Below are 16,475 nucleotides of genomic sequence, written 5' to 3'. Positions count from 1 at the left end.
CAACATAAACAATATCCAAGAGTACTTGCTGGAAAATGTTGTTGGCTTCTCAGAGATAGGTAATCTCATGTGCTATTCCACCCTCAGTATTGAACGTATATGTTATGTCATCAGTACGCTTGTCATAACAGTACAAAATCAAAATATTCATATTAGAGCTTCTTTATGTATTGGTCATAACAAATACTCAAGCTATTTTTGGCAACAGCCTCATTAAGAATGACCCACGCTTTCAATCCATTACCTAAACTGGCAGTGGGAAAAATGCTTTCTGCTGACAGCATCTTTAAAGTGGAGAACAGTCTTTAAAGAAGTGGATTAATCAAATGATGCAGGAAGAATGTAAGAATGCCCTTCCTTTTCCTTCCCTTTAAGACCAATTTGGGGTTGAAAACCTGTATTACTCATTTGCTACTCCTTCTGAACAGCTCTATACTGATACCTTCCCACTGGTGTTTTTAAAATTTCTTAGTTCGTTACTCAACCCACCTGACCCTTCAAAGATTAAGAGCTCATTAAATGGTAGGAAATTCATATGAGATTTTGTTCAGTTGGAGAACTAAGCCTAATCTAGAAGAAGGAACACACCGTGACATTTGAGTGTAATGGCCAAGGCCTGAAAGCCCTGAGGTTCTGTCCCTTTGGCAGTACATGGAGGAGCTGCTTCACAAAGTCCAGCGGAAAAAGGAGACTCAACTGCAAGGGCATCTGCAAAAGTAGAGCTACCAAAAAAACCTGCCAATCAAAAAAGGTTGCAGTATTCCCAAGTTTGGGCAGTCTGCAACATATGGTGGAGATCAATTAAAAAGCACAGACACCAACATATTAAATGACTCTGCACATGGAATTTCTCTGATAAATGGGTTTGTTGAAACCTTGAGAAAACTTAGACATTTCCACAAAAGATTTCTTTTGCATTGAACTGGAATTTGCTAACAGAAAGAGCAAGAGGCTGTTTTAGGAACTTCATATCCCTAAGGCATAATGCACAGTATTTTATACTATAGCAAATTTCAGTTTCTTGCCATTCTCTTGCCTTTTACAGCTACGCATCAATGATTTGGTTTTCAGTATTTTGGGTTTTATTAAGAAGAACGAAAAATGAAAGCAAACTAGAAAGTATTAATTCTAGGAAAGGGAACAGACAGAGATCATTAACATATAACACACAGATTCAGTCATCAATCCACATCACAGCAGTGTCATTGCTGCTAGCAGCAAGTAAACTTCATGTAAGATTTTTGTTGGTTTATAATTAAAAATTGCAACTGCATAGTGGTTTATCAGATTTTTCCTTCTCTCATCTTGAAAATGATAACAACCCAAACTAATTTGATTTTTCCATATTTGCAATTTTATAATAGACTGAAATCCTGAGGGGTTCCACAGCAGATGGATGACTGTGTTATTCTAATTACAACTAGCTACACGTTTACAAAGCTGTCATTTTTTAACATAATCAATTTCTCATGCCAAGAAATATGATAAACACTGAATATCTTTGTGCTGTACTGAATCCACTTTCATGAAAAATGTGACTTGTCTTCATTAAACAACTATCAGAAACTGTTTTCAGTTCCTCAGACCCAAATTTATTGGGTCTGGGCAATCGCCAAGTGCATGTTTGGCTTACATAGATGTGGAGCTAGGAAGATGTTACCTTCTTCCTTATTAACTTTACCTAATACAGAAAAATGTCTCTACTGTAACAGTAGTTTTAGGATTTAGCTTAGACAGCTCTTACACGTGAGCATACAAAAAAGATACTGTGAAATAATATGTCATTCAATAATTCTCTATGAAAAAATTGCAACGTTTCATGAAGATTAGCAGAAAACTGTGGGAAACACACAGAAATTTGATCACTCGCTATTCAATCAGTGATAAACCTAATTTTAAACAAATAAAAATTTGAGTGTGTTTTGTTTGTCTCTCCAGTACAAATATAGGAAGCATAATGCAGACTCGAGTACTCAAAGTGCATTACCCTACCTTCATAGGAATGCCACCCTGTATATTTTTTTGATGTAAAAGAGAACCTGAAATGAGTGTGAAGTTAGCTATACAACCAATTTTACAATCAAGTTCTTTTACTATTTCAGAGTGGAGTATGATCATAGATTCAATTTTAGAGCCAGACTTCTGTTTCATGTCAATCAGCATTAATTTATTGGCCTAAACTAGCTTCCCTGGTCAACCCTTATTGCTACACCTCTCTGAAAAAGGTGCTATGAAATCTTAATAAATATTTTCCTATAAAACTTAAAAGAAACCCTTGATGAAACAAGTGCTGTTTGATTGAGTAACATTCTCTGCTGGACTGGAGAACTCTACACAAAAAAGTCTGTGCTAATGGTGTTGCTAACAGGGAAAGAACACAATAAGACACCATGAGCCCTTTGCCCACATTTCACATTAGTTTCTTACCACCAGATTACTGACTATCCTTGAGAGGACTTCTCACTCTCCTATTTCCAAGCCTGTCTTCATTAAAGCACATACAATATGAAAAGCATTTGCACATGAAAACTGCTCATCAGACAACCCTTTAAATGTTGCAGCCTTTATTTGATATTTGAATAGGCAGACTTATCCAGAATTAGTGTCCAATGGTGCCTGAATAATGCCCATTCAGAAAACACAAAAAGCAGTATCAGACAGACTGAGTTGTTGTAGTGGTTTGAATTTTGTTTTCCCCCCAGAGGCTAAGAGAAGTGGTAGACCCCAAGGGGTGGAAACCCTTGGAAGTTTTGAAATTCTGTCCAATGGGCGCTCCTGCAGAAATGTCAACATCTCACAACCAGACCGGAAGAGATGAGTTGTAGTTTTGGTTGTTGAGGAGAGGTGGCCATGTTGTAGAGCCACGAGGAAGGGGCTCCAAGCCCCTCGGGCCCTCTGGGGCCTCCCAGTCCCTGGCTGGGGGGCTGCAGGGACCTGGAACAGCATAAAGCTGGGCTAGGTGCCTGTAGTTATGCCGGGAGATGTTTTTCTCCATGGGCACAGAGCAGCAGCCAGGACTGACCAGAGAAATGGTGGCAAGAGCCAGAGATAAGGACCTGAACTGAAGGAGCAGCAGAAGCAACATGCAGCACCAGAGAAAAGACTCCTGGAAAGGGAGAGAGAGAGAACCAGCAGCTGAGAGACAGAGTTTGGGGTAAGACTGTACCAGACCCCCCAAAACTCCTTTGAGACCTCCTGGAAGGAGGAAGATGATGGACTCTTACTTGAAAAAGCCTTGGAGTGCTACAGCACTTACAGAGAGGAGCTGAGAAGCTCAAAGGCGTCCTGAAGCTGGACCAGGACAGCCAAAGGAATGTGGAGGAGGGCTTCGCCCCCCCCGCTGCCTGGAGACAGAGCACGGAGCTCTGCAAACGGGAACTTGAATCCCCTGAGGAAGGGACTTTCACGAAGATGCCCCCGCATTTCGTGATATGCCTGTGGTGATGCAAGTCTTGTCCCTGCTGGCAGTCCACAGGTGAGGCCTTTGCTTGGACCGAAGGAGAGCCGAGGGGCTTGGAGACCCCCTTGTGTATGTTGAACAGAGATCCAGCTACAACAACCCAGTTACTGCTGCATGGAGGACAGAAGAGGAGCTGCTGCTTAAGGACTGGAAGGGATCTGTCCTTCTTTCCCTCCTGGACTTTTATTTGGAGGGGAGAAGAGATCTGATCATTGTAAATACATATGTCATGGTAGAGATAGTTGTGATCGTGTGTATAATGTGATATGGTATTTATTTGTACAGTCATTGTAATATATTCCCTTTCCCCCACTTTGAGTCTAGCATGTATTGTCTGGAAAAACCCATCTCACATTAGGTTGAGATGTGCGAGGGGGGATGGAGCTAGGGAATTGGATTTTGGGGCCATCTCAAACCATGACAGTTGTTTATCATGAAAAGAAAAGAAAACCTGTCAAGCTCAAGAAAAGCAAGAACTGAGGCTTTCACTATGTTATCTCTGTCTCTGTATCTATTTTTTGGGATATTTCATCCTAAAATATTAATTCAATGTATGCAACTGTCACAAGATTTTCAAATGTGGTCTTTCTTCAAAGTTGGCATTAAATTTTAGATAAATAATGCACCTAATAAGTGGTTTATGGTGAAATCAGTTAAATAGAAGATCTAGGTTCAACCTTCCTGAACGTGTTTTAAATCCTAGCTTTGACCAAAATGTTAAGAAGAGTGGATTAAAACTAAGGTATTCAACAACTAAGTGAACAGAGTAAGGCCTACTGCTTCTTTTCCTTAGAGTTTTTTCACATTGTATGGAAGCACTTAGCTATCATGATTAAGAAAGAGCAGAATTGCTGTATTTGCTGGGCAAGGCATCCATTTGGAGGCTTCGCAGATGTTTGTTCTTCCTCTAGAAGGTTAGTTTTTCCCTTATTCAAACCACGTGGGTTTTCCTGTTTTTTTAACAGGAAACACTAAGATAATCTTGCAAAGTTAGGTCTGCAGGCTATACTTTTCTCCAAAGAAATGAGAGATATGCATTCCCCAAGGCAGAAAAGAAAATCCCGCCTGGGCCTTCAATTTGACTGGAGAATGTGTGGTACTTGGAACTAAAGAAAGAGATGCCTGTCAAGGAGCAAGAGGGGCAGTCTACGTGTCAGATAAATAATTTACAACATAAAGACATTGTGTGAGCTTTTAAAGGAAAAATCAAAATAATTGTTTGAATTAGGATGTGTCAGAAATATGTAATTAGTAAGCCTTATGAGTCCATGAAATTATTTTATTGATCATTCTGACTCAAAAGAAATTGAAAAGTAAATGACAATCTAATGCAGGACAACACAAAACACTTCCAGGATCTTCTAAGAAAAAATAAAATTGTGATAAAATGTGTCACTTCAGTAACTCTCTTCATTAAGCAAATAGACATTCTCAAACAAAATTGAGGGTATTCTGTTTCCAAGCTTTCAGATGGTAAAGGCCACTACATAAATGAAAGAGAGCTTCTGAATTACTAAAGGGGTTTTATGCTTTGAAACTTCAAAGGCAAGCCTGAAGTCTCCAAGGATACTATATCTGCATCCTATGGATAGGAAAATAAAATATCAGTATAAATAACAGACTCTCCCCAAAGCAGGCTTAGTTCTCCACAGTTAGTTGCACAGTAAGTACTCTAAATGGCTGAACTACAACCTAAGAGGAGTCCTGGACAAACAGTGAAGAAAGAAAAGCACATTTTCCAGCAGATATTAACATTGCTTCTAAATCTTCTAATTTTGCCAGTGCTTCAAAGCATTAAAATGCATTACTTTACACTCAGAATAAATCAACTTTATCATTCATCCTTTGTTCTTGGCTGTAAGCATGACATCTGTAAAAAACTAACACTCAGATTACTCTGACAACAATAACAGTTCTTTAACACATATCCTTTAATGCTATATAAATTGCATACCTATTAGTTGATTATATATTGTGGGACTTTCAAAAGGTGTGCCAGATTGCTTACACCATCTTAAATATTTATGTCACCAGGTTTGCAAATCATGCTATAATAGCTGTCAACAAATACTTTGAATCATAATCTCACCTGTTCTGCATCTCTATTTTTCCCTTACACACATAGAAATGTGAAAGCCCATCACTAATAATTACCTGTACTCTTTACTCAAGCACATTACCTTTTGGTCCAAAGTGAGATATTTCCCACCAGTTAAGTAATGAATTTCTGAACTGTGAAAGAACATTTTAAACAACTCCCAAAACGCTACAGTTACATTTAGAAGGAAAGTAATTTAAATATGAAGAGGCTGCATGGCAATAAATTATTAGGAAACTGACCTTTATAGTTTCCCGTGCTGAAATAACAGTCCGTTCGGCTTTCAGAAAGATGTGACACGAACTTTTCAATTAATTCTGCCAAAACTGAAAAATGTAAAAACCCATTAAAACATTAGAGGCAATGAACAAAATGTGGAACTACATTACTTAAAAAAATGACAATACGTGAGCAAGTAAAGCTATTTAAATTCCTGCATACTTATTCATATTTTTATGGGGCAACAACTCAAAGCATGCATTGTGCGTTCGCATTCCTAACACCATTCCTAACTTAAATTAAATTTTAATAGCTTCACTCAAAATATATTCAGTGTAAACAGAAAGAGAATCCCATATTATCTTTATATCCTCCAAGGATTACTTCATAATTTGTCACATGGTTTCAATATGAAATGAAAATTAACTATAATTAAACTATAATATTTTACCATATTTGTCTCTGTATGTAGACAGGAAATAAACAAAACCTCAAATAAAACCAACTCACAAACAACAAAAAACTGACACCACCACAAAATTATGCTAACGGAAGTACATGAAGTTTTAAGGGATGTCTACACAAAAACCCAATATAAAACCCCCTCAAGATAAACCATCACAAGATAAAAATTATTCACTTAAAATTATGCAACAGGAGCACTTCCTTTGGGGAATTCTGTATTTAGCGATGACCGTGAAGGTTCTTATTCAGTTCTTGCTATGGAACTTTTGAGTCTGCAGATACTGCATAGATGAGTGAGATGCTGATATCTGTTCACTATGGGAGGAAATCTTATCTCCCACTTTGAGAGGAAGTGAGCCAGGAAGTTAACAAGAACTCTCAATGACAAATCATTATCAAAACTGTTCCTGATACCTCAATTCTGCAAGTTTGAGGCTACGGCAACTGAGCACATAACATCATACAAGTTAAAACAAAGGATACAAGGAGCCTTTACTCATACTGCGTGGAGCAGGCCTGTAGAATGTAAGCTTTATTAAGAATTTAAGATAAGAACAATGAACAGCTGTTATCTCGACAAACAGGATTTAAATTTTAGTGATATAACCTTCTTTTCACAATAATGCAAAGCAAGGGAGTGTATTTAGAGTGCAACAAGTGCAGCTACTTATGAGATTTCCTGTTTACAGGCTGCATGTTACCATTTCCTTGGCAGCACCTCAATTTAATAGCAATGAAGTTTCAGCTCCTGTTCCCCTGTTCCTGCACGTAACTCCATGCACCCACAGGTGGTTTTGCTGGTCTTAAATAATTCGTAGAATCATAGAATGGCCTGGGTTGGAAGGGACTTTAAAGATCACCTAGTTCCACTACTACTAAGCAAATAACTGTATGAGCAGCTGTAGCAGCACAAGTAAGGCAAACAATCTGTGGTGGAGGTGCAATGGAGAAAACTAGAAAACTCTTGAATTTGCCTTGCTGTCAGGAAAACTACCACAGGAGACTGCAGAGCAAGTTCTTTCAGGAATGAGGAGGAGGAGAAAGACAGAACCTCTACCCACAGTTTGATGCTTGTTATGCCAGAAAAACAATTAAAAAAAAGATATCATAAAGATAATTAACTCTTCTTCCAACCATTTCTAACTAACATACTGACATTTAATCATGATTTTTTTTGTTTTGATTAGTTGTCTAAAACATTTACAGAAATTAATTCACAGTGAATGACTCCATAAAAAGTTTTTAAAAGCCTGACTTTTGGTAATACTAAAGAAGTTCCACTACAACAGCTAAACATGAATTTACAGTTAGTTACCAACCCAACAGTAACAAAATTAATTTTGCATTGCAAAGGACTATTAATCAAAACAAAAAAAAATTACACATGTAATCTATATTCCTAAGCAATCTTATAGTGAAAAGAAACTGCTAATTAAATATAACATAGCTATTTTTAATCATGGTTAATAAACCACATAGGGCTAGGAAAAGCAATTTATTTTACAGAAGAATAACAATTTATTCATTTTGGGAGAATAAACAAGCTCACTAATCTCCACTAATATGCTTAGTGGAATTTGGCCCACAAATAATATACCAAATATTTGTGTAAAATGAGCAAACGTGTCTATTCCTGGAGCTGTAGATAGTAAAAAGCAGAAATTAAATTTAAAATTTTTAACTAGCTATATGTTTACTGTATGACTATTAGTATGGTGATTACTGAAATATGCCATACTATGATAATAAACGGGAACTATGTTAAGACTAAACCACCTCATAATTCAGAAAATTTAAAACCAAGTCAGGACATTGTACATTTCTTCCCTTTTTGTTGGAAGATATCCACAAGCTTGACCTAGTACTTGAATACTTCAGTTTAGCCCTTCAGTTAATAAGAGAAGTGACAGCACAACTGTTAAGCAATTTTTTGAAACTCAAGCACTAAACTGATTTCCAACATTTGAAAGTATTTATCTATGTGCCTGTCAGGATCTCTGAAAAACTTTTAATCAAGTTTGAGAGAGGAAGACACAAATAAGAATTTATCAAAACACACATGGTTCATACATAAATAGAGTGTTTTCACAAGACAGTGTCTCTCCCAAAGGAATGTCCATGTGAAACGACAAGTAGCTATTTTAATTTTTGTCTTCTAATACTAAATCATTTAGCTACCATTTGGACACTATCCTGGAAACTATTTCACTGATTCTTCATATAACTGGAAAAGCAGACAAAAGAAATTTCAGCAGGTTCATTGTACAGTACAGTCGGTATTGCTGTAAAAGCCCAAATTCTCATGCAGAGTTTATGTGGCCTACCAACTCGGTGAAAATGTTGATTTTCTTAAATTATGGTAGCTTGGCTGTATTAGTGTTGAACTTTTTAGGAGACTGGCAATCACCTAATGCAAATTTAATTCACACACAAAATAAAGAGAATTTTAATGTAGGAATGTATAATCATATACAAAATAAATGAAAGAGTTTTAAATCATTGCACTATGCTCATAAAATATCCAAATTCCTAAAGGATTTTTTTTTCCTTTGGTACGAAAGGAAGGTAATTGAAATGGCTTTAAAACTGCATAAGAACACTGATTGAAAAAATTGATGCGATTAAAACTGTTTTAATAGGTAACGACCATGAGAGGTTATCTGATCCCTACTCTGAAAGTTTTAAGTCAAAAAGATCAAAAACTGTGAAAAGTATCAGATTTTTTTGAATCCTCTAATGGAATTAGTGTTACTGGATCATATTCTATGATCATATTCCATGATCTATACTGGATCATATTCTATGTATGATCCAGATGCTTCAAAGGAGTTTAAGGGAAAATGCAAAAAACCCTCTCTTAAGAGTTAACAGTAGTTCTGCTTGACTTGTGTTAGAGGTTAAAAATTCAAGAGTGAAAATCTTGGACCGATGACTTTTTTGAGTAGTGTCAGAAATTTTCAACTCCATCAACCATACATTCATTATACTGAATATAATGAATGTATGAAAAACACAGTTAACAATTCCACTCTTAAAGGCAAAAACAAGGAGGACTTTCAATTACTGTACATTAAAATGACAAAGGAACAACCTGTATTTTCTTTGAAAAGAAGAAAGCAAGATAATAAGAATTCTGTCAGTGATTCCATTAAAGGTTGCAAATCTTCTTTATTAATGGAAAAAACAACCTTTCAAATCCTACCCAAATGCCATAATCTTTACACACCTGCATGCACATTCACATGCACTCACATGGCTTACAGGATATTAATTTGGAAATGGCTCCAAACTGGTTTGGGGGACAGAAGAAAGAAGTTTTGATCTGCAATTGTTCTTCCTCTGTAACATGAAAGACCCACTGTTCCATCCTAATTCTGACACAAGCTTCCTTGAAAAATCAAGGACATAAAAAGGTAAACAACTCTTTTGTATTATTCTAAAAAATTCTTTTGCAAATAAAGTATTTTTAAAGCGGTCATACTGAAAAACAAGAACAGACCAGAGGCAGAGTCAAGATCTCAGTGATCTTCAAGGTAGAAGATTTGTCCACATTAAAAAGCACCTAATTGAGCTTAGAGAATGTGTGTTCTTCTTACAGAGAAGAATAGGCCCTTCAGAGATCTAAAACAAAAACTCACATTTGAGTCCTCTTTCTGTGACAAATTTCACTTGAAACACAGAGGGATTATGGTCATAAAGACATAAAGAGAGAAAAATAGGACATAAAGCACAAACCCTATTTTCTTGGGAAAATCCCACTGAAATAGTTTCTAAAATCAATACAAAATTTTTGGCTACTTGTACTGATAATGTAATCCTCAAAGAAATTTTAAAGAACAGTTGCTTACTAGTGGTCTTCTGTTTGCTTCCTTTGTTAAACTTATTGAGTTATACTCACCTGGTCCACTGATACTATCCGATCTGGCTTTCATGACTTTGCAGAACTGTTTTCTACAATTTTCTGCCCACCCGGTTGGCTTCTCTGGACTTTTCAAGAGTGTCAAGAGCTTGTCAAGATCGTTATCTAGAAGAAATTAAAAATTAGTGTTATTCTGCAATGATCATAGAACGATAGAATGGTTTGGGTTTGTATGGCCAGTCTTCGCGAACGAAGATTTGGGAAAGGTCATTACCTTTCGAGCCTGCGCAGTGGATTTTTTAGGTGAGACACAGTGTGCGCTGAACTGAGCCCACCCTTTAATCCTGAGGTTCATCTGCCGGGGCCGAGCGAAGCTCGGACAGTGGCAGCGAGGTCCTCAGGACGTAGGTTTGTTTAGAGTGACCTTCTCTTAGATGGATGGCCTTACAGGGCTGACGAGCTCCATCTGCCCGGGGAACTCCTCTGACCGGTTTGGGTTTAATGGGACCTTAAAGGTCATCTAGTTCCAACCCCATTGCCATGGGTAGTTTTGGCAGACCTCATACCTTTTGAAAAAGAAATGACATAAATATGCCTTATCCTAAGAGAATTTTTAAACTGGAGAAGCAGTCCTAAAGCTGATGACATTCTGCTTTATACAAAACAGAAATATTCATTCTACCTACTGATGGCTTTTTGTGCTTATTTTGGCTGGGGTAGAGTTAATTTTCTTCACAGTGGCTAGGATGGGAGTATGTCTTGGATTTGTGCTGAACACAGCAATGATAATATAGAGACATTTTTGTTACTGCTGAGCAGCGCTTAGACAGAGTCAATGACTCTTCTGCTTTCATACTGCCATGCTGGCAAGGAGGCTGAGGGTGCATTGGAAACTGGGAGGAGACGCAGCTGGGACAGCTGAACAAAGGGATATTTCACATGATATGACACCATCAGTACATGAAGTGGGGGGAAGAAAAAGGAAAGGAGTGATGTTGACATGATTATAGTTGATATGGTGGTATTAAGTCAAAGGTTGGACTTGAAGATCTCTGAGATCTTTTCCAACCTAATTGATTCTGCGATTGCATTTGTCTTCCCAAGTAACTGTTATGTGTTATGGGGCCCTGCTCTCCTGGAGATGGCTAAAGACGTGCCTGCCCGCGGGAATCAGGGAATTAATTTCTTGTTTCGCTTTGCTTGTGTGTGTGGCTTTTGCTTTCCCTATTACAAAATCACAGAATATAGTGAGTTGGACCGACAAGGATCATTGAGTCCAACTCCTGGCCCTGCACAGGACACCCCAAGAGTCACACCATATGTCTGAGAGCAGTGTCCAACACTTCTTGAACTCTGGCAGGCCTGTTGCTGAGACCACTTCCCTGGGGAGCCTGTTCTAGTGCCCAACCACCCTCTGGGTGAACAACCTCTTTCTAATACCCAAACTAAACCTCCCCTGACACAACTTCAGGCCATTCCCTTGAGTCCTGTCGCTGGTCACCACAGAGAAGAGATCAGTGCCTGACCCCCCTCTTCTCCTCACAAGGAAGTCTCAGTCTCATCTTCTCGAGGCTGAACAGACCAAGTGACCTCAGCTGCTCCTCAAGGCCCTTCACCATCTTCATTGCCCTCCTTCGGACACTAATAGCTTAGTATCTTTCTTATATTGTGATGCCCAAACTGCACACGATATTCAAGGTGAGGTCACCCCAGCGCAGAGCAGAGAGGGACAATCCCCTCCCTCGACTGGCTGGCGATGCTTTGCCTGATGCCCCCCAGGGTTGGCCCTCCTGGCTGCCATGGTACTGCTGACTCACACTCAACTTGCTGTTGACCAGGACCCTCAGGTCCTTTTCTGTGGCACTACTCTCCAGCCCTGCATTCCCTAGTGAGATGGCAGCACAGTTTTTAGAACATGAAATGAAGCATGATAAGATAGCAACACAACAGTGTTCCACAGAAAATTTCTGCTTCTTTCTGTAAGAAGGTTTCCCTCAGATGCTGCTGCTTTGGATGTGTATGCCTTCAGGCTGCTAGGACACCTATCAAGTAAATTTGCCAAAAATATATTGGGCTCCTTGTGTTATGAGAATTCTTGCAATGGCTTTGCTGATAATCTCCAGTGTTTCTCAACATTAGTATAAGGACTTAAATTTGGGACAAAACATTAGACTAAAAGTATACTTCTGCTGTTGCTGAAATGTCCTCTTGCAAGTTTTGTGTTAACTTTTAGAGAAACTCAGAAATTTTAATTAAGTTTTCTGAAGAATCTAGGTGTACCCAACATGCTCCAGCCCAGAGCCACAGGTTTTTTGCTGGTCCTGTCAGAGGCTGAAACAATATAATTTAAGCATTCTTTTTAACTTCTGAATGGTTGACTTTTTACCTGAGCATTATTAAAACACAGTCTTTGGTATAATTGTTATATATGAGGCACAAATATAATGTTTTTCATTACATGTTCAGCTTGATTATTAAAGAAATTTGTGGGACAGTTTATGAAAAAGATTTTAATGAAATATTTATTTTTAATGAAAAGAAAGAATTTCAAAGATTGCTCCTTAGTGTTACTCTTACCTTGCTACTAAAGACACATTACCTCTTTACAATAGGGAGACATGCCTTTGAAGTTAAAATTGTCATTGATGCCATGACAAAAGGAAAGTATGTTCTCTTCTCTCTTGGCTAGAAGCGATTTTTTTCACTTCTATGTTCTACTGAGTTGGAGGAAATTACACATACTTTACCAATTTTCTAGAATAAAATCTCACAGTCTCTGGGACTCAATTTCACAAACAGCTGACACTCACTGAAGTTTGAAAACAGAACCATAGTGACAAATGCAGAACTACCATGTGTAATCATACAAGACAATATTAAGTTGGCTTTCAACAGTATGATGTTTGTACTTAAAGCCTTAAGAATTCTTTATTTAAATAAAAAATCTTATGTAACCAAAATGTCTATCTTGGAATTCACACTGAACAAGGAAGTACCTTGAACAAGCAAGTTACCATTAAGTGTGATGATGCTGAGCACTGAAAATTATATGCAAGATAGCAACTAAAATAATGTATACATATGCTTTGGGAAATCAAAGAGGACATAATTTCTTACCATAAGCAACATTTGTTTAAACATTTTAATATTTTGGGAACGGCTGACTTTTTAAATTGTTTTTCTGAAGCCAGAACAAATTTCAAGTTCAAATGCCAAGTAATTTTAGAAAGTAATTTTATGCAAGATAAAACTGATCAAAATCCTACAAAATGGAAACAGTCAATGAGACTGCCTCTTGTTAGGCAGCTTGGTTCCCAGTGTACTTGACACTGCTATGAAATACTTTCTGGTCAACTTGAGGGGAAAAATAAAAAGATAGTATCTGTGAGAAGGTAAATCCACATGCACTTGCTCCAGCTGTACACACTCCCTCTGCTGTGGGACCACGCAGTTCCCATCATTATGAAAGGATTGTAGCCGACACTACTACTAACTAAGGAATGAAGGTTCTTCAGACCTTGCAAGCTCTTCTTTGTTCTTTGTTTCTACATTTTGGGCACTACAGAAACGAATTCTGTCATGAAACGTAACAATTGTTTGAGCCAGTCTATGGCTATTTAAAATATTTTCTGTTACTTTCTTCTTTGTAGCATTTCAGTTTCAAAATACTATTTTCAAACTATCTTATTCTTTAAAAATTACTGGAATATTTTCAATAGAATTCCAATTTTGCATATAATTTATTTTAAGCTCATCTAAGACCCTCCTGATTTATAATTAGTAAATTGTATCCCTGTTATTGGAAATTATTATACAATACCTAACATTTCAAAATAAGTTTATTATAGTAATTATTATAATTAATAACGATTCCAAATTAATTAACCTGAAATGTCTCTGTTATCCTCAAATAACTAGTCCTCAGTCTCTTTCCAAATAACACGCACTGACGCTTAGAACAGCCTATTTATCAAAATTTAATGTGAAAAAGAATTTAACTCTTACAGTATTGTCAGTAGGATTTCTAGTTCTTTATCTGCCCTTTTCTGTTACTTCTGTAACAGGTGAATATTGAAGAAAATCTTACAACTGCAAAGCAACACTCCTCTGTACAAGTTAAATAGTTATTTTACTTCCTTATGGATTGCATTAAATCAGTTTGGCAGACAAGGACCAGAAACTACAAGCTAAGATTTAATCAGTCAACTCACCAGAGACAAGGGTGAAACTTTGAATCCTCTGAAGGAAATAAAACTACTAAAAAGTATCCTCTCAAGAAAGCAGGATTTCAAGCTTATGGCATCTCTGCTGCCCCCTCCTGGCTTCTTTGTATGATCCCTAGATTTTATTTTGCACAGTTTGTGTCTCTAATATTCTTCCTCTCCTATAGGTTTTACAAGCTTAAATCTTTGTGATTGCTGAAATGTGCACACGCTACTATCCAGCAGGGTCAATGAATCCAAAATTGTGCTATTTAAACATGTAACCTTCTACAATGTTCATTTATGCTCCAACAACAGGATAAGGAAACGAAGGTTGCAGGATTAACAGTATTTTCTGAACTTTTGCTAAATACCATGGACCACTGTACTTGCCTTGAGGTTCCTCTGGGAAGGTAATATTTAATAAAAAAGGATCTTAAGCAACTTGGAGGATAACCAATGCAGATAGGCATGTGTTCTGCCTGTCATTAGAACAGTGAGTGGCAAGCAACCTACTGAAAATAGGAAATCATTTTTATATAACCAGTGGACTTCCTCTCTCTCACTCAAGGAGGATGCAAGACTTAGGATACTCAGAGAGAACACAAGAATGTTCAAACTCAAATGACAGAGAAACAAACTTAAGATCCATGCAACCAAGATTCTGTAGTGGTCATGTATTTAATACATCCATTACATCCTGTAACTGGCATTATATTGTGGAAACTTGCTGCTTCTCATTTTCTTCCAGATAAACCACTTGCTCCCCTAACTTGTCATTAAATGTGGACTACCACTTCTGCCAGCAGGTCATCATAGTACAAAGGAAAGAAAGAAAAAGAAAAAAAAAAAAAAAAAAAAAAGAGAAAATCTTGGGAGGTTTTTTGAATGAAAATTGCTTCAAAAACCTCACGATAGCAAATAAACATCAGCCCACTTTCGCAATTTAGAATGCAACTATAACTTGTCCAACAATATTATCACAGAGCCGGAACTCAAACAACTGCACAGTCCTGGGCTACCCATACTACTTGTTACTGAGCGTGGGCTTTCACACTACCACTAGAGGTGTTCTAAACACACAGCAATGCCAAAAAAAAAGAAGTTCTGCTTTTCTTTATTCTCTTTTCTGGTATGTCATTAAATGAGTCACTAGTTATCCTAAATTAATGACTTTACTTTTTTTTTTTCTGGAAGAAATATCAGAACTGCTGAATGGGGTAAAGGACAGAAGGTGAGGGAACAGCAGAAGGAAAGGAAAAAAAGTCAATAGAAAGAAAAAGTGAGGAAGAAAAGGAGTAAGACCTTCCTCTACTGATGCTAGTGAGCTTTTAAATATACCATGAGTGAAAAGAAACTAATGTAAATTTAATTAATCTGCTGCACTTCTGCTTTCTTCCTCATATGTGGTTATATTTTGCCATCCCATCCCTTGCTTTGTGCTAGCATTGGTTGCTCTGTGTAGTCATGTGAAAAAAAAAAACCATCACATTTACCAGTTTATGAAGCTACGAAACTGCACTATAAATAATCTACAGTTACCTATATGTATGAAATCTGAACCACCACACCATAACTGCAAGTTTAAATTGACCTCCTTCCCTGAAAGATGCTGCTTTATAATTCTTCAAATAATTCTTCAGCTAGCTTTTGTGTCTAAAGCAAGTAAGACCTAGGAAAATTCATCAATGTTTTAGAAAATGTAAGAAATGCAACAAACCCTTTCTCATCTGATTATGCATTGTGATAAAAGTGCTTTTCTGTGACAAAGAAACTAAGATCTGTAAATCCATGTGTCTCTTATTCAAAATTTAAATTGAGAGATAATGAATAACCTGACGATATTGTATTTGACTACTACATGAAAACAAATCCATATAAGGATATATAATTTAGGAAGCCCCATGTACAGTTCTCATAGACCTGTTTACTCACTGCTCTTTTATCTTTTATTAACTTAGTGGACTTAAAAGCAAAAGACAAGAGTCTCATACATGAATATTGAGAGAAATATAAAAAGGAGGACAAGTCAAAGAAGTGTAGGTGATAAAGACGTTTATGTGAAATTACAAGGGATAACAAGAAAGCTAATATAGCTGATTCTTTGACAGAGAAAATTTAGAATAAAAATTAAGAAGCAACTGCTAGTTTCAAACAGGTATTAAAAAAACA

General features: G+C 37.1%; 1 protein-coding gene across 9 annotated transcripts in view; it reads right to left on the bottom strand.

Moving 5' to 3' along the window:
• TBC1D32 (TBC1 domain family member 32) overlaps window positions 1-16,475 on the bottom strand; it is a 78,880-nt gene that overhangs the window by 12,403 nt on the left and 50,002 nt on the right. For all 9 annotated transcript variants that reach the window (XM_064649654.1, XM_064649652.1, XM_064649653.1 and 6 more), the window contains 2 exons: window positions 10,141-10,266; window positions 5,801-5,884 (listed from right to left, as the gene is read on the bottom strand). In XM_064649654.1, the coding sequence (XP_064505724.1) occupies window positions 5,801-5,884; window positions 10,141-10,266 (210 nt within the window). The remainder of the gene's footprint in view (window positions 1-5,800; window positions 5,885-10,140; window positions 10,267-16,475) is intronic.

Source organism: Pseudopipra pipra, chromosome 3 (genome assembly GCF_036250125.1).
Source record: "Pseudopipra pipra isolate bDixPip1 chromosome 3, bDixPip1.hap1, whole genome shotgun sequence".
NCBI classification, from domain to species: domain Eukaryota; kingdom Metazoa; phylum Chordata; class Aves; order Passeriformes; family Pipridae; genus Pseudopipra; species Pseudopipra pipra.
Note: the sequence above shows the minus strand (reverse complement) of the source record. Positions and strands in the feature narration are given on the sequence as shown.